General features: G+C 50.2%; 1 protein-coding gene across 7 annotated transcripts in view; it reads left to right on the forward strand.

The window, feature by feature from the left end:
- The window catches only part of PCLO (piccolo presynaptic cytomatrix protein), a 192046-nt gene that overhangs the window by 74917 nt on the left and 98975 nt on the right, over nt 1-18154 (forward strand). For 6 of the 7 annotated variants that reach the window (XM_078860930.1, XM_078860933.1, XM_078860932.1 and 3 more), the window contains exons 4-6: nt 2383-3078; nt 5602-10843; nt 13494-15328. In XM_078860930.1, coding sequence (XP_078717056.1) covers nt 2383-3078; nt 5602-10843; nt 13494-15328 — 7773 coding nt within the window. The remainder of the gene's footprint in view (nt 1-2382; nt 3079-5601; nt 10844-13493; nt 15329-18154) is intronic. The other variant, XM_078860934.1, reaches the window with a different exon arrangement.

The raw sequence follows: 18154 nt of genomic DNA on the forward strand, positions 1-18154 counted from the left end.
GCATCAAGTGAAGCAATGATTCAAGATGTAATCCCTTATAAGCAAGTTGAAGGGAGGTGGAGAGGGGGGGGTGGAGAGCTTATCAGGCTGTGGTAGCCAATGAATGGAAACGTATCGGGAGGGAGGAGGAGCGGTGATCAAAGACTGCACGTAGTGCTCAACACAATGAATGGAGACGTGTCGGGACGGAGGGCGAGCGGCGATCAAAGACTGCACGCAGTGCTCAACACAATGAATGGAGACGCGCCGGGACGGAGGGCGAGCGGTGATCAAAGACATCACGTAGTGCTCAACACAATGAATGGAAACGTGTCGGGATGGAGGGCGAGCGGTGATCAAAGAACAATGAAGAGATTACTGTTAAACACTGGGGATGTTAACACTCGGTGAAGTAAATTAAAATAGTGCCTGTCAGATAAGATGGTCCAAAAAGTGTAATTAAGTCTTTTTTGCGTGGTTAATAACATCTTTCCAGTGATTACTGAGTTTGTACCCATCATCACGGTTGAAATTATGTCTGTGTTTGTATATTTGTATGGCTTCGTGTACAAACCTTTGATGGTAGCCCGGAGGTTTGCAGAGAACCTTGGTCTCGGAAAAGACAATTTCATGAGAGCCCGCCGAGTTGTAGCAATGATCGGCAACGGCCGAAGAATCAGTTCTGCCGTGTTTCAGATCTGACTTGTGCTCGCGGACACGATCAGCAACATGACGTTTTGTTTCTCCAATGTAGCAATCACCACAAATGCAACTCAATTTGTAGACTCCAGGATACTGTAAGTCAGGAACGACATCCTTCACAGATGGAATCAGATCACGGATTTTATGCACTGTACTGAATCGGACTTGGATCTTATGTTTGTTTAGAATTTTGGAGATCTTTTTGGTCACGCCTGCTATGTATGGTAACGTGATAGTTTTGGTCGGAGTTTCATGTGGTTGTTTCTGTGTGGTGGGAGAGACAGCTTGGCGGATAGTACGGTCAGAGTATCCGTTCATCCTGAGGGCCCGATGTACATGTCTTAATTCATCAGTCAGGTGGTGTTGGTCAGAAATGCCATGGGCTCTGTGGTATAGCGTTTTGATGAGAGAATTCTTTTGAGATGGGTGGTGGTGGGAATCCGGTTTCAAGTAGGAATCTGTGTGGGTGGCTTTCCTGTAGACAGAATGTCCCAAGGATCCGTCAAGCCTCCTCTTAAACAGAATATCCAAGAATGGTAGTTTACCGTCTTTCTCCACTTCCATGGTGAATCTGATAGATGGGTGTCTAGAATTGATGTGGTCCAAGAAGTGGTTCAATGCTGGGAGGCCATGTGGCCAGATGACGAAAGTGTCATCCACATATCTCTTCCACAGGGAAGGACGCAGGGTGGATGTCTGGATGGCGTCTGATTCAAACTTTTCCATGAACATGTTGGCTATAACTGGTGACAAGGGGGAGCCCATAGGGGTACCCTCATTCTGTTTGTAGAAGGTGCCATTCCAGGTAAAATAGGTGTTGGTGAGGCAATGCCTAACCAGCGCAGGTACATCAGAATTCAATCCATGTTGGACTAAGTCCTCAATTATTGTTAGGGTGTCCGGTACTGGGACTTTGGTAAACAAAGATACTACATCAAAGCTGACGAGGATGTCATCAGGAGATAGTACCATGTCCTTAACCATAGAGACTAATTGGGTTGAGTTGAGTACTGCCGAAGAGGTCTTGCCTGTGAAGGGGAGCAGAGTATCTGATAGAAAACGAGCTAGTTTGTACGTCGGAGAGTTTATCGTCGACACGATGGGTCGTAGCGGGGTGCCTTCTTTATGGATTTTGGGAAGACCATAGAGTCTGGGAGGTCTTGCCGCCGATGGTTTTAGAGAGGGACGTTTGCTTGGTTCGATTAGGGAAGTCGAACTCGTGATGATACTGTTGGTTTTTGTCGTTAGGCTTTTAGTGGGATCGTTTTTAATTTTGGAGTAACTCCCATCATTAAGCAGGTCCAGGATTTTGTTGTTGTATGAATCTTTATCCATGATGACCGTGGCATTGCCCTTGTCTGCCGAGAGGATGACTATATCATCTCTCTTTTTTAAATTCGCGAGTTCAGAGCGTTCGTTTTTGCTGATGTTACTAGTGGGTTTCTTAGCATTCTTAAGAATAGTAGCTATTTCAGCTCTTGCTACATCCGCATGGATGTGTCCTATGCCTCTGAGGGCTACATCAATCTGAGAAAGTGTATTATATTGTATAAAATTAAATAACAGGTTTTTTTTCTGCTATAGGGGTGAACTAGATCACTATTTGTTCATCAAAGTCAAATTAATGTGATTCCGATTACAATATATGAATGCTGCAGTCAGTGATATTTAGTTGTAATCCCTCTCGTTGTTCTTTTGCAGAAGAAGGAATGGCTGTGCCTTACCTGCCAGACTCAGAGGGCCCTGTCAGGGCAGTTGGTGGACCTTGAGACACCAGACGTTCCAGCCAAACGGCCTCCTCCATCCACCAAGACCAGCCAGGAGCTTCCCCAGCAGAAGGGAGCCCCTCCGGTAGCACAGAAGCCATCGGCCAAGCTCCGGGCAGAGCAGGTCCTGCCAAAACCTCAGCCAACTGAGAAGCCGCTGCTCATGACGAGCTCCTCGGGACGCACAGATGAGGTGCAACCTTCGCCTCCGCAGGACCGTGTAAGCTCAGCGAAGGACGGTGAAGAGAAAGGGCGTCTCGGCGATACGGAGAGCCCACCGCGGGCAGCGGCGGAGGTCAAGCCGGCGCAGTTGAAGCATCAACCTTCGCTCAAAGATGAAATGTTTGAGAGAGAGCATCACGCTTCTGATGAAGGACCCACGTTGAAAGACCAGCCGTCCACCGAAGCAAAAGCGGTGGAAAGACAACCGATGGGACACCCAGGGCCTGAGGCCGGCCGTGAGCCAGTGCTTGCTGAGGAGGCTCATGCCGACCGCAAAGAGGCTCCCAGCCAGGGGCTGGAGCCTGACGTGCCCTGGCCGGAGACGGTGTCCAAGAGAGCCGAACCGTCCGACTATCTGCACCTTCAGCAGGCGCCAGAGGGCACGGAGCTGAGAGAACCACTGATAGAGGTGAGCTAGTGAATTGTTGAGGTAAGATTTTGATTTGAAGCTTTCGTGACTGCAGGACTCCGTACTCTTTGGTTCTTTCGGTAAAGTCACATAGGTAGAAAATAAGGTTTGTCACGTCAACAAAACATGCCAAGCAGTTATTAGTTCAGCACACCGGTGTGTTGCAGAGTAAAACTATTGGCTGTGATAGGTGGTGGCGGGTTTAACGACACATTTATATTTACGCGATCTAACTAAAAAATTAAACTCATAAGGATAATATTGGTCACGAAACCCTTCATGTTAAACGAATCTTTGAGGTTTCACTAATTGGAATGTGCAACATTTATTTTATGCATGCGCAAGTTAACCAACAACAAAAACTCTCATCATATTTAGTCATGGATATAAGATAAAGGTGCAGCCCTGCAATTGCTTGCTTGTGCCACTGCTGGCATAAGGGGCCTCCATTAAGAGCGAACTCTAGAGAGACCCTGTAGTGGATGTTCTCTTCTACACAGGTCACGCCGATTTGAAGAGGCATTTGTTATATGTGGTAAAGTCTCTTCTGAGTTGTGCCTTGGCGCACCAATACATTATCTTCATGTCTTTGTCTAATGATTATAATATTAATAATTGGTTAATTTTTGTTTATAATTGTAAACGTTTTTCAAACAGCATTTACAAAGGTTAAACAACTCAACACTATTCATCAATAACACAGTTGGTGTTCTTAAGAAGGTTAGATAAGTAATGTGGTAAATTGTTGCGACACAGCTTTCAATTGTAATATTATTCAATAGCTTTTGTATTACAAATGGAGAGCATAGTAGGGATGTCTTGATAAAATCGCCGAATGTAAAATTAATTATAATCATATGTGGAGAGAATACAATTAAAGGTAATTGAAATGACCACAAATGCTTTCTGTTTAATCAATGTTTTGTACTCAAATATAGCACAGATTTTGAAGAATTCAAATTCGACATGGTACTTACGTGGTGTACAATCATGTCAGAATGTAAATGTAATCAAATATATATAATATGACACGTCTGGAGATATTTAATGATAAAAACGTACAAATATTTACAGCCCAAAGAATGGAAATATGCAGTGTACAAATTACCTTTAACAAAACCGATCGTGCGTAAAGTGGGAAACATTTAACCAGAGGTGATATTTGATTCCATTCCATGAATATGTATGATATACAGTATTTGACCGCAGCGCATTTGTATTTAAAATTTCAGCGTTTAGAGGCTCCGTGCATTTTTGACACTGGCCAGATGCATGCATCACTTTTGTTAACATTGCCATCATTAAACTTCATATAAGGCAAATAAGTTATTACTTTTTCGAAGAAAGAAATATGTTATTACAGTATTCCCATAAGCGTTTCGGGCCTTTCCATAAAATATCCCATTTTTAAAAAGGGCTTGTAGTTACCATGAATCATATAACCGGGTCTTTCGACCCTCATTATGTTTTTATCAGAAACGAGTAATTTTTATTTGAGGGATTCCACTCGCTCATGTCTTTTACGTGTCTGACCCAATTTTCAATGCGGTGACTTGTCATGAGGGCAAACCCATCATGCTTAAACGTTTCACTCGCACATAGCCTTTTAGTGCAGACTCCTACGTAAGAATATTCCAGTGTTTTCGTAGAGATATTTTAGCTTCAGATTGGTTTTCCGAAATGTTTCTTTTTATTTTTTTATCAGTTACAATATTTACTCATAATTATAAAATGTAAATGTCCAGCTCTGTGCTTGCTCACGTCACTGCTGGTGGAAGGTCTTTCACCTGAGACAGCTCATGAGAGCACTCCCTCTGAAGCGTTTTGGCCTACTCCTCCACTATTGGCCAGATGTCTTGTAAGCGGAATGAGTAGCCACACTTTACCCCACCACGTGCAACCTGTTGGTTGACCATCGCGTACCCATTTATACGTCTGGGTGGGCACAGGTGGGCAGACTTGAAAATCTTGCACAATCCTTTCGACTGCCGCGAAAGAATCAAACCGGAAACCTCTCGACTCTTAAGTCCACTCTGGTGACCAATTACACCATGGCAGCGTCCCATTGATATCTGTATCACACTTTAATCCTACATCATATAAACAAAGGTTTATTAAATTAATCTTGAGTAACGTGTCTCCGACAAGTCCAACATTTCAGAAGATATTGTCCATGTATAACAAAGTTCAAGATGGCTGCAAATAATCCACGGTGCCTGTCATAACATACTAAACATTGCATATTTTAGGTCATAAATCTGCTGTGGGAGATATCAGAAATTTACAAAAGAGAATATACAACTTTTTGATTTATCAAAAACGAAATAGCATCTAGTTATAGTATTTTTTTACGTGTTTTGCTATTGATTTCCATTCATGCAGCTGGCAGAATATGAAACGCAACTTGCTGTTGGTACCAACACTGCCATTCATCATATAAATGCTTATGGCAGCATATAATAGCTATTACGAATATTATTATAACCAATTTCTTTCTAAATGATTTCTTTTTTTGTCTTGCAGAAAGCAATACTTAAAGACGAACCCGAGACTGTGGAGGAAAAGGCTTTCCTTGTCATTCCCTTAAAAGATGGAGAAGTGGCTGCAGATCGTGATGACAAGAAGGAAGAGAAGCCTATCTCTGCACAGGAAAGTCCCGCCAGCCCGTCGGAACTGGAGAAATTGGAAAGCACGGTCCGGTCGCTTTTGGAGGCCAAACCGATCGACTTGGAGGGTGAGGAGCAGGCGGGAAAGAAAGATCCTTACGGATTATTCGAAGAAAAGGATCGAGAGAAGAAGCAGCGGCCAAAGATGCTTACCGTCACGCCAGAGGCCTACAGCTCGGATGAGGAGGATCTGGAGGACATCCAGGAGGAGGACGAAGATGCGATCAATGAAGAGGGCGCAGCGAAGGTCGTTCCCGACGCGCGGCGTGGAGGTGGCGTCGAGTCCCTGGACGAGGCGTCGGCCAAGCACCGGCGACGGGACTCCATGGAGGACAGCGGTGGCAGCACGCCATCGCCCCTTCGGCACCGGAAGCAGCTCATCAGCCTGGGGTCGCCCAGCAGCGAGGAGGGGCAGAGGGATCGCAGCGACAGCCCCTGCTCGCTGGACGACGAGGAATTCATCCGACAGCAGATCATCGGGATGAGCGCGGATGAAGAGGCGTCGGGCTCCGACGGCGACGACGACGACGACGAGGAGGAGGACATGTTCAAGAGGCGGCTGAAAAAGGCCAAGACCAAGGAAGACCACCACCAGCAACGGCAGCAGCAGGAGCAGCAGCAACCGCAGGAGCAGCAGCAACCGGAGGAGCAGCAGCAACAGCAGCAGCAGCAGGAACAGCAGCAGGAACAGCAGCAGGAGCAGGACAAAGCACAGACAAAAGACAAAGCCAAGCAGAAGCAGTTGCTTAGAAAAGAAAGTTCGAGCTATGAAGAAATTCATTACGAGGAACTTGAGGAGGAGGAGGCGTCGCGGCGACATTCATGGCACGAGGATGACGAAATGTTTGACGACAGCCCCGAAAGCAAATTTAGAGAGTCAAAGAGTCAGGATAACGAGGAAGATGTCTCCATAGTGACAGGCGGTCTGCGGCGCTTTAAGACAATCGACCTGAAAAGTTCACTTCCTCATAAGTACGTCGCCGAGGAGCAGGGGGAGCAGGGGTACGAGAACAGCGTGTTTTACGACGAGCCTGAGCTCGAGATGGAGAGCCTCACGGACTCGCCCGAGGACAGGTCGCGAGGGGAGGGCTCGTCCAGCGCGCAGGCGGCCACCAACTTCACGCCGGGCACCTCTCCGAGCTCTGTCTCGTCCCTGGAAGACGACAGCGACAGCAGTCCGAGCCGGAGGCGGGCGCTCGACGACCCGAAGCAACACCGCAAGACTCGGCACAGGTCGAGCGGGCCGCTGCTGCCGACGATCGAGGACTCTTCGGAGGAGGAGGAGCTGAGGGAGGAGGAGGATCAACTGAGAGAGCAGGAGAAGCTGCGCGAGCTGGAGCTGCAGCAGAGGAAGAGTTCAGGCAGGAAGTCGAAGCGCGATAAGGAGGAGCTGCGCGCCCAGAGGAGGCACTCAAAGACATCGCCCAGTAACCTGTCTCCCATCGAAGACGCGTCCCCCACAGAGGAGCTCCGACAGGCAGCCGAAATGGAGGAGATGCATCGGTCTTCTTGCTCCGAGTATTCCCCGAGCCTCGAGTCGGATCCGGAAAGCTTTGAGGTCCAGGCGGCGAAAATAATGGAGCTTCAGCGGGAATATGATCTGCCGACCGGCGACGGGTTCACATTTCCTTCATATTCCAGACTGGCGCAATCCCAGGAAGAAGACAAAGACATTTTAGATGACGACATTTCAGTGGCTGAACATGAAGAGCTAAAGACAGCGGATGAGGTGTATGAGGAAATGATGAGAAATGCCCAAATGCACGGGAGCCACGCGTCAGAACCTGCTTCAAAAGAGAGTCAAGATTTTGACGATGAACAATATAGTTTCTACAGGCACGAGGCCACTGTGTTTGATGACTTGCCATATGCAACCATACTAGAGTCGCAAACCGAACTTCTAACATTTACGACAGACGAGTCAGCCGCTGCGTCCGCGTACGAGGATGTCATGTACATGGAACCGGTGGGCAGGTTGGACACAGAGCAACCGATGTACACTCCGGACGACATTTACGCTTTTGCCGAACCTCTGCCACCTCCGTCCACGGACATGTCCTTCTCTGGCTCGGAACAGCTTCTGGACGCAGACGCAGCCTACGAGGAGCTCCTCCGAAAGCATAACGTGATCCTGACTCCGGGCACGAGCCCCACCCAGCATCTCTCGGACGCCTCCGTGGGCATCACGTATCCCGAGATCAGCAGCGACGACATCAGCAGCGACGACATATCCGTGTTTGCTGCAACTGCTGTGGAGACATCCACGGAGAGCGCCTTCACAGACATTGCGGCCGATTTCAGCTCGCTGGCAACCGGCGACTCCGACCCGTTGGCTTCGTACGACTTCAGTCCCATGTTGCCGTCACCCCTGTTCTCGGTGCCGGATGTGACGATAACGCAGCATTTCACACCGGAAGATGATTCGGATCTGCCAAGTGATGGCGAGTTTGTGGACGATGAGTTGGTTCAACCTCCTGAAACGGTGGCCATCACCGACGGCGTAGTGATAACAGCGGCTGCCGAAGGAAACGTGACTGAAGACTCCTCGTCTCCCTTCGTGGAACCTGTTGAATTTGGAAGTGGATCCTTTGGGATGGATTCGTTTTTGGCAGGCGCCGTTCTTGCTTCGGTGGACGCAAACGGCACGTCGGTTTCGGCAGCACCCGCAGATGACGCTTCGATGGTTGACTTTGTCTTCGCTTCGTCACGAGATGACTTCATTCCGGAAATAATAGACGAAATTCCTGACGTCCCTATGAACGACGAATATTCAGAAATCGCTGAGCCATGCCATCAGGAGGAGATAGCAATTAGTGCCGGAGAAAAAATAATAGAACTGCCCGAAATTGATTTATCCATCTCGTATGTAGACACAAAAACAAATGTACCCACCGATTCGCAAATATATGAGACTCCCACTGCGGAACCCGTGCTTGGAACAACAGCAGCCAGTGCTGAGAATGATGCGGTATTGGTGAAGCTTGCTGATGATGCTGCTCTCCCATTGTATACCGATGTACAAGCAGCACATTCAGAAGACGCCTTCGTTTCTGAAGTTCCTCCGAGTGAAGCTGCTGCTGTTGTTTCCGAACCAGTCGTGCTTTCACCTACCATAGTGACAGCTTCAGCAGAGCCCAGTGCATCCCAGCAGGAGCCTGCCCTGCCACCGGTTACGAACGCACCTGACGATAAACACGACACGACCACAGGAATGACGTATTTCACCTCGAAGGTGTTCTCCTACTTTAGAGGCACCACACAGGAACCAGACTTTCAGATGCCACCTCCATCACCACCACCACCACCGCCGCCGCCACCTCCGCCACCACCACCACCACCACCGCCACGCAAACCTATTATGCTTTTGAAGAAAGAACTGACCAAAGTTCCTCCAGTTGAACCCGCTGCACCAAGTGTGGTGACCACCACGGTTTCCGTATCGACGACTTTCACCGCCGCTTCGTCAGCACCGCTAATCACCTCTGACACCACGGTCACACAAACTGTAACGACAACTACAGCCTCGACACGCCCTCAAGTTGCACCAAAGCCAACGCACTTCCCAGTGAGTCTCGTCACATCCAAACCTCTGCCACCTCCCGTGGCGCCGAAACCTACACCCTCACCGCACACTGCAAAGCTGAGCAAAAGCTACGAACATCAGTTGGAAACCCATCAAGTTGTGGTGACATCCGGACCTGGCAGCCGGTCATCATCGCCGGTTACCTCCCCTGTATCTCCCAGGTCGCCAAAGAGGTATTCTCTGGCTCAGGAGTCATATGTGGTCATTACTCTGCCCTCGGACGACAGCCCGACGGGCAAAGAAGTGTACACGTCTCCAGCGCTGCTGACGTCAACGACGTCGAGCAAAATGTCGAGGTCGCCGAGCGTTCCTGATGTGAAACTGACACAAGCGACACCCCCGGAGCTCATGCCAAAGTCACTGAGCATGGACTCGGCCATGCAAGAGGAGCTGGAGCCCGTGGCACCTGCAGAGCCGTTGATTTGCTTCGCACAAACAGCCACCACCACGACCGTCACCATAGCCCAGAACGTTGATTTTGCACCTCTCTCTGGCCCCTGTGGTGGACTCAAAGGACCTTATGTAACTTTAGAGACACGGTTACCCACTCCTGTGAGTGAAAGCGCTGCTATTGTCACATCAGGAGAAATAGCTGTCGTTAGCAGCAGCAGCAGCAACGTGATGGATCTGACCATGAAAAAAGAAATGTCTCCCCCCGCTATCGTAATGACCGACCATGGCCTAGATTTTACAGTAGCAGCATTGCAGAGCAGAATGCAGTCGGAGCAGAGTGGACAAATTGTCCAAAAGTTACAGACGGTCATACAGCCCGAAATTATGAACCTTGCGACAACGGATGCAACTGCCGCCCCTTTGGAGCAGTCGGAATCGAAGGCAAGGCAAAAGGAGCCTGCGAAAGACCTCACAGATGAGCCGCTTGACCTGGCTCACCCAGCATTGGCTCTCCACCACTTTACGCCCATGGGGGACGCTGCTTACGCGGCGGCCCACGAGGAGCCCATGTCCGAGGGCCCGGTTAACTTGACGATCTCGCAGCAGCCGGTGAAAATCGCGACGAAGACGACGGAGGATGCGCCCAAGACGCTCCCACCAGAGCCGTCGACCTGCGAGGCCGCGGTCGACCTTAGCAAGCCCAAGTCGTCGTTCGGCATCATCGTGTCCCTGGGCGACACGGAGTCGAGCCCCACGTCGGTTTTGGCGGACGAGTCGAGGCCCGTCGATCTGACGCAGGGGAGCCGCCGAGCCGTGTGCTGCGATGTCGTGTACAACATCCCCTTCGTGGGCATGTGTGCTCCGTCTCCGCCGAAGACGTCTCCTGACGTGGCCGTCGCGGGGCGGAGCCTGGTCGACGCCGGAGTCGTCGGCTACGGGGACGACGATTACGTCGACGTGAGGTCGCGAGCGTTCGCCGAGTACGGGCACGTGCGAGCGTCCACATCCGACGCCGGCTTGACGGACACAGCGGGGGGCCCGCTGTCGTACCGGAGCGAGGCCGCGATCGATCAGCACGTGCCGGCAGATATCGCCGCAGCCCTTTCCACGCGAGAGATGACAAGTGAGTATCAATTGTATTGCGGGGATTTTACGTGAGATATGTTTTCTTAAAAAAAGTAATAATCAATCAATGTACATATTTTTATCCAAGTGTCCTAAGTGAATTTGACCGCTTGTTGAAGGTTTACGCATTGGGGATGTTGATAAGCAAAACCCCGCTTTGAAACTCATGTTGAGCAATATGTATCAGGCACAATTGAATATTGTATAAAATGCAACTTTGTTCACACTTGAATGAACCCATAGAATTTAGCTCTGTACCCAACACGGTATAATTATGCTGCAATTTACGACGCACGCGCAAACAAACTGGTGAAAGTTTACACTTTTTTACGCGCGTAGACGTACAATACATTAAATCGACTTCGAAATCGGCTATTTTCATGACCAATTAATGTTGGCAATGAATGACAACAATAACAACAATGTACATTTATAACAAAGGTTATGGTCGCGATATAGAGTGCATACATACACACGAGGGATGGGAGGTACCAAGCGAGGCAAGCAGAGAAAGGAGAGAAAGCAGGTGGCATGGAAATCTCTCAGCTAAATGGAATAAAAACCAAAGAGATCACTGACTCCTCTGTTAAACCCCTCATCGGACTTATTAAACGTGCCCTTGAAAAGATCAGTAGCTTTGCTGTCACTTTTGACAGGATGTGTGAAGCCTCACCGCGGTGAGAACACTGCATTAAGTGTGATCCCTTGACTTCATCACAACCGGAGACCATTCTGTGTGCTTTCGGTGAACATCCTCAGGCACTTAAATCATCAACCTCTGAATATTCGTTCGCAGCCATCAGAGAAAGTGAGTTGCAAGAAATTTTACCATGGATTAGAAACACACTCGTTCGTGGGTAGGGTACTCTGATAATTTAATGGAATTTAGTCCATTCAGATGCCTCACAACTGTGGTTTTTATTTATTCTATCACAGCTGACCAAAGTGTTGATGTGAAATAACACCCGCGACTTCACAAGCTAGCCATCATGAACGGGAGACAAAGGGGGAGAGGACAAACCACTGGGGAGATGGAGCTATGAGATCCGCTCGCGTGCAAAGGCATTCGCGAGATGGATTGTAGCATCACGGGACCATGTGGGATGGTGATGACATGAGGAAGGCCTTCATGCAGCAGTGGATAGACCATAGCCGGTCAATTTGAATGAGCACAGATGCATTGGTGGCGATTAGTGCCACTGTTAACGTATATATACAGTAGAACCCCTCTTAACGACGGTAATTGGTTCCACGAAACCAGTCAAGTGATTTGGTCGTTAAGCGAAGTGGATGTTTCCACTTCAAAGCGTAGCAGACACTGAATGTAAAAAAATGCCCCAACGCTCATGAATGGACGTCGCCGATTGGCCGAGGCCTGGTCAGATCACTTTGGAGCTCGCCAATTGGCCGAAATTGGTGGTCACAAACTCGTCGTAAGCCCATCGTTAACAGGGGAATGGTCGGTAAGCGAACACATTGGGCTCTATGGAGGCACTACACTACTATACACTACACTATACACTACTATACACTACACTATACACTACTATACACTACACTATACACTACCATACACTACACATTGGGCTCTATGGAGGCCCATCGTTAAGCGACGAGTCGTTAACATGGGGTGGTCGTTAAGAGGGGTTCTACTGTACATTGAACTTCTTTCGCACTGTACATAGCCAACTGCGCTAATCGGAGGTCGGGGGGCGGGGGAGGACAACAAACTAAAAATTATCCCAGATTGTAGCTGCTCACCCCGAGCTATAAATGCCCTTGTAGTAGAGTTACCCACTCGATATTCACAAACTCGAAGAGCAAATCGTTAACAAGGTTTTCCCGCTCAAACTAACGGTCAGGGTCTCACAAGCTGTGAGAGCTGACCGTAAACAAGGTTTTCCCGCGCGACCAAACGGTCAGGGTCAGATAGGGTGAATTGGGATCGAAAAGCATATTGGGAACGACCAATCACAGGGTTCCACAAGGTGGCCGGGGATTGGACAACCCGGCCACGAGCAAGTATAAAGCCAGAGTGCTCAGAGCTCTCGGGGAGTTGAACCACACGAAGACCCAAGACAGCGGAAGAAGCTTAGGACCCTGGACCAAGCCCTCCAGCCCTTATCAGGGCTAGGGTTCAGTGTAACCAGTGGTCGGGAGACATCTCCCTAGGTCCAGTCAGAGGACACTGGAAGAGCGGGATATTGAGTAGCCTGTAGGGTACAGGGGCTTGTATGTTCTGAGTGTAACGGGTGAGGGGACCGTATATCCCTCAGTGCATAGGGATCGTGTTAATAAAAGTGTGTGCTACAAAAGACGTTGAAGAGTCCGTCTGTACAACACTACACCCTGATAGTGGCATTGTCTTTGTGCCGTTCGCCTATTGGAGTTCTCTGGTCTAACACTGGTTGAGACTGGGCTCTAAAGAAAGCTGTCTCTTGTGTGGACCAATCAGTTTCAAAGACAATGCCATATATTACCAGAGCGTCTTTCTTGTTTGCATGTTCACCACAAGTACGTGCGGTTAATGCAGGCATGTTTCCCTGCGAAAGGTTTCTATTTGGTGTTTAACATCTTAACACCTGTTTTGTTGCCAGAAAGGGCAACACCTATTCTTATAACGTAATTGCCGTTACATCTTTTGCCAGGCGGGGTGATGGAGCAGAGCAGCCTCTTCTCGTACGTGACAGCAGGGAGTCAAGAAGTGACTGCCAGCGCCTTGTCCTCCACCACTCAGCAACTGTGGACTCAATATTCAAGCATGTGGAGGTCAACGGACGGAGTAATTTATTCCACAGTGCAAACTCCCATCCCGGCCACTTTACCTATTACCACCCAGCCGAGCTCTATACGCGACCAACTTCAGGGAGACGTTTACACATCGGGAGTGACTGCGGTGTTTACTGGCGGGTCGACCCTGCTGCCAATCCAGCAGATGATCGCGGAAGGCGCCAGCGCCGTCTCCATGCCCCCGGGTTCATCCTCCTCCGTCCTGACTTCAATCGCGGCCGAGCGGCAGTCTCTGCTGACGGACGGGACACTGGGCGGCCAGGCGATGTGGCAAGGGGACGAGGAGCGAGCGAAGCAGCAGCAGCAGGACAGACTGAAGCTGCAGCACGGCCACATGCTGGAGATGGACACGCTGAAGCAGCTGGAGGAGCTCGAGCGCGAGCGCTTGGAGATGCAGAGGCGGAGCGAGGAGGAGCGGCGCCTCATGCAGCTGGAGCTCGAGGAGCTGCAGAGCATGCGGCAGCAGCTGTACCAGCAGCAGCAGCACGACGAGAGGCAGGCGCACTTCATCATGCAGCAGGAGCAGCTCGCGCAGCAGATACACCAGCTGCAGCAGCGGCTGCAGCAACAGCTTGAGGAACAGCAGCATCAGCAGGGTCAGGGGTACAGCTACCCGTACGAAATCGCCGTCACGGAAGTTTCCTCTGCTGCCGATGGGCAGTTCTGGCAGGAGGGACTCGGCCAACAGTTTGTTTCGCAGGAGCCAATTCGGCTGCTCGGCCCAGAAGCTAAGAATCAGCAGGGCACCTTTAGGTTTGGACAGGAAGGTATGTCTACCCTCGACATGCACCGCACCATGGTGAGCTCGGTCTCCGACATGTCCCTCAAAGACATGGGCCTCAGAAAAGGAGACATCCTCCGCAAAGAGCAGTCCATGCCTCGCCTGCCCGCTCAGTACGAAAAGCAATCGCAAGATGGGAGGTACAGGCCTCAGAGGATCGTGGACAGCGGCATGCAGACCGACGAAGAGGATGAAGGGAGCCAGTGGTACGGCGCCCGCCGAAAGAGAACCTCCAGGAGCGTGGACACCAGCGTCCAGACAGACGACGAGGACATGGACGACTGGGATTACTCGTCACGGAGGAGGCGCCCGAGGCTTCCGAAATACGAAGGAGGCGTCGAGGCTGAACATTTCAAAAAGAAAACCAAGCACATGGCCAGCATCGGCATTCAGATGACCTCCAATTGCTCCGTTCAGACCGAGATCGACGACACGGTCATCACCCCATCGCAGAGGTCCCGTTCGGCCTCGGGCTACCCGACCATGTCCGACATTTCGGCCACCGAAGAAACATTCCACGGGGAGAGCCTCGCCTGCCAGACGGACACGGAGTGTGACCAGCGACAGCACGAAGCGGACCCCCAGCCGACGGGCGGCCTGAAGCCCTTGGGCTACTCGTCCCACCTGCAGACGGGAACGGCCACTCCGATGTCGCGCTCGCCGCCCAAATCTCCGCAGGTGCTGCACTCGCCCATCTCGCCGCTCACATCGGGGAAGATGCTGGACTCCCCGGTGTCCCCCTACGATCGCTCGGCCAAAGCGTCCGGCTCCGTGACTCCGCCACCGCAGCACCTACAGAGCCTGCGCATGACCAAGCCCATGCAGCGCTCAATGTCAGATCCCAAGCCTCTGAGTCCCACGGGCGAGGATGGGAAAACGTCCTACCAGCTGTTTCAGCAGCAGAGCTGCCTGGTAAGTTTGTTATTTATCTGCATGTTTTTTTTTTACTATGAAATATTGTTGTTGTTGTTTGTTCGTGGTGGTGGTGGTGGTGGTGCAAATGATTTGGTGGAATTAATCTACGAGTTGCATGGAACTTTAGTGTTAGTGAAAAAAGCAGGGCATCTTGCGTCAATGTTTATTTTTATAAGCACTCCATATGTGAAGTTAGTTTAGTTTAATTTACTTTTCCAGGTGAGAACTCAAGAGACCAGGATTAACCTAGTTTGCCGGAGTGAAAGCAATATTGCAATAATGAATTAAACTAAATGTTCAAAGTTCAAAGTTCATTTATTAGGTATAGCCCTGTGAGCCATTCGGCTCTTGAATCGGGTGCAACCGCAACAAACAAAAACAAAAACATGAACAATAAAACATCTTAAAGTGACTATGTGCAAACAGAAAATCCAAGAAAAGACAGCAAAATATTGCAGAAAAATCACCGTACACCAACACTGTGCAAATATCCCAGTGGGATGCAAGTCAAATGTGTCAGGGACAACAAGGCTAAATTCGAACAATCACGTTCAAGGAGAAAGCAACAAAGAAACTGCATGTAAATATATCACCGTTCATTTAAATAAACGTTCCTGTTAACACTTAGCAGTGTGCCAGCATATGCGTACATTATGTGGCATAATAAAGCCATTGCAAAGTATGGTACATTTCTTTCTCGGACAATGTTTCTGACAATCAGAAACTCTTGTGCTGTGACGAAAAAACACAGGAGCACACGATAATCTCCTTGGCTTTTTCAACACTGCTCTTGTCGCTAACATCCATGCATGTCATTCCATGGGCGTGATCAGAAAGTTCATCCAGATAGCAAAGAATTTCCCGCGCGATGTGAAATGTCAATCCAACAGAGCACGCAGATTCTGCCACGAGTTTCTCACCAGCATGACTTCCGCAGCTTGGATCCATTGATTATTTTCATTATACTGGTAGGAACGAAGTGGACCAGACCACCAATAGATTAATGTGTCCGTCCGTCCGTCCGTCCGTCCGTGTATCAACATCGCCCCCTACTGCAAACACTTGGCATGACCCTGTCCGACAAGATAGCCGCCCGCTCCCCCTGCGATCTGTGAACTAAACAAGATGGCCGTCGCTTTCGGCGCCTCACGGCGAAACTTAAAAATTCGCTTCAAATTTACTTTACTGAAACGCAGCACGTTTTTTTTAACACAGATACATTTATTAACACAGAGACGGGATACATTTAATCGCCTTATTTGTGCACGAAAAGCACGGCGCGAGGCCTAGTGCGGCAGGCTTCGCGAGGCCTAGTGCGGCAGGCTTTGCGAGGCCTACTGCGGAAAAGGCATCGCGAGGCCTACTGCAGAGAAGGCTTCGCGAGGCCTACTGCAGAGAAGGCTTCGCGAGGCCTACTGCAGAGAAGGCTTCGCGAGGCCTAGTGCGGCAGGCTTCGCGAGGCCTACTGCAGAGAAGGCATCGCGAGGCCTACTGCAGAGAAGGCTTCGCGAGGCCTACTGCAGAGAAGGCTTCGCGAGGCCTACTGCAGGGAAGGCTTCGCGAGGCCTACTGCAGAGAAGGCTTCGCGAGGCCTAGTGCAGAAGGCTTCGCTAAGTCTACTGCAGAGAAGGCTTCGCGAGGCCTAGTGCAGCAGGCTTCGCGAGGCCTAGTGCGGCAGGCTTCGCGAGGCCTAGTGCGGGAGGCTTCGCGAGGCCTAGTGCAGAAGGTGGTGGTGGGGGGTGGTGGGGTGGTGGTGGTGGGGTTGGGTGGTGGTGGGGGCTGGTGGGGAGGTGGTGAGGGCTGGTGGGAGGGTGGTGTTGAGGGTGGTGTTGGGGGGGGGCTGTCAACTGGTGTAGGAGGCGGTGCACTTCTCTGCTTCAATTTTGTTGCGATTTATTATCTGCACTCAAACAAAACCACCGAGAAGTAAGACGCGCCACCCAGCCCTGCCCCCCCCCGCCCTCTCCCCCCACCAATATTTGAGTGATATTATAATTAAAAACAATGATGCAGCACCCCCGCTTTTACATTAGTAAGCAAATCACAGCAAGATGAGTTTTTTGCACACTACGGGCAACACATTTTCTCCAGTCACTGCCTTAAACCCGTTCAGTCGACCGAGTGGAACAACAGAATAGGCGTCTAAATACGGACTGAGTGGCACATAGAACACATTCCTGCGGAGGGAGCTGGTAGGAACGTTGGGTTGCTCGGTCAATGGCCAGGGTCAACGGCGGCGTGGTGTATTCCGCAAATATGCCCGACTGTGAGGGCGGGCACAAGCCGGCATGAGTAGGTTAAACGTTGAGTTTTATAAGGACACCACGGGGTGACCAGCCCCTCCCCACCCAGCCCCTCCCCACCCAGCCCCTCCCCACCCAGCCCGGTCGATATCCCTGTACCGGTACTAAGTATTATTCCTACCAGCCCACCCCGCAGGGTCCTGTTTATTTTATTACACACCATTGTGACTACATTTCTTTACCCCGGGAAGTCTCATTGAGTCTGTCTTTCAGGAGGGTCATACAAAGTTTTGGCAGTAGCAGGCAATGATTGCTCTGTACGTTTTTCAACTGAGTAATCCGCGGGTCATTTATTTATTTATTCGTCAATATTTGGACCATGAGGCCGGCACATAAGCGGCCTTCTCTTGCGAATGACATCACGGGATCGTTAACGTCCACTTTGAAGCAGACGATGCGTAGCATTTCTTTGTGATTAATACTCTCGCGGTATTTACCAGGGCGGCCTCCCGAATTCGAATTGTGATCCCTCTGCAAAAAGCGGCGAACGCGCCACCGCTGGACCGTGCCAGCGCCCATG

Source organism: Lampetra fluviatilis, chromosome 11 (genome assembly GCF_964198595.1).
Source record: "Lampetra fluviatilis chromosome 11, kcLamFluv1.1, whole genome shotgun sequence".
Taxonomy (NCBI): domain Eukaryota; kingdom Metazoa; phylum Chordata; class Hyperoartia; order Petromyzontiformes; family Petromyzontidae; genus Lampetra; species Lampetra fluviatilis.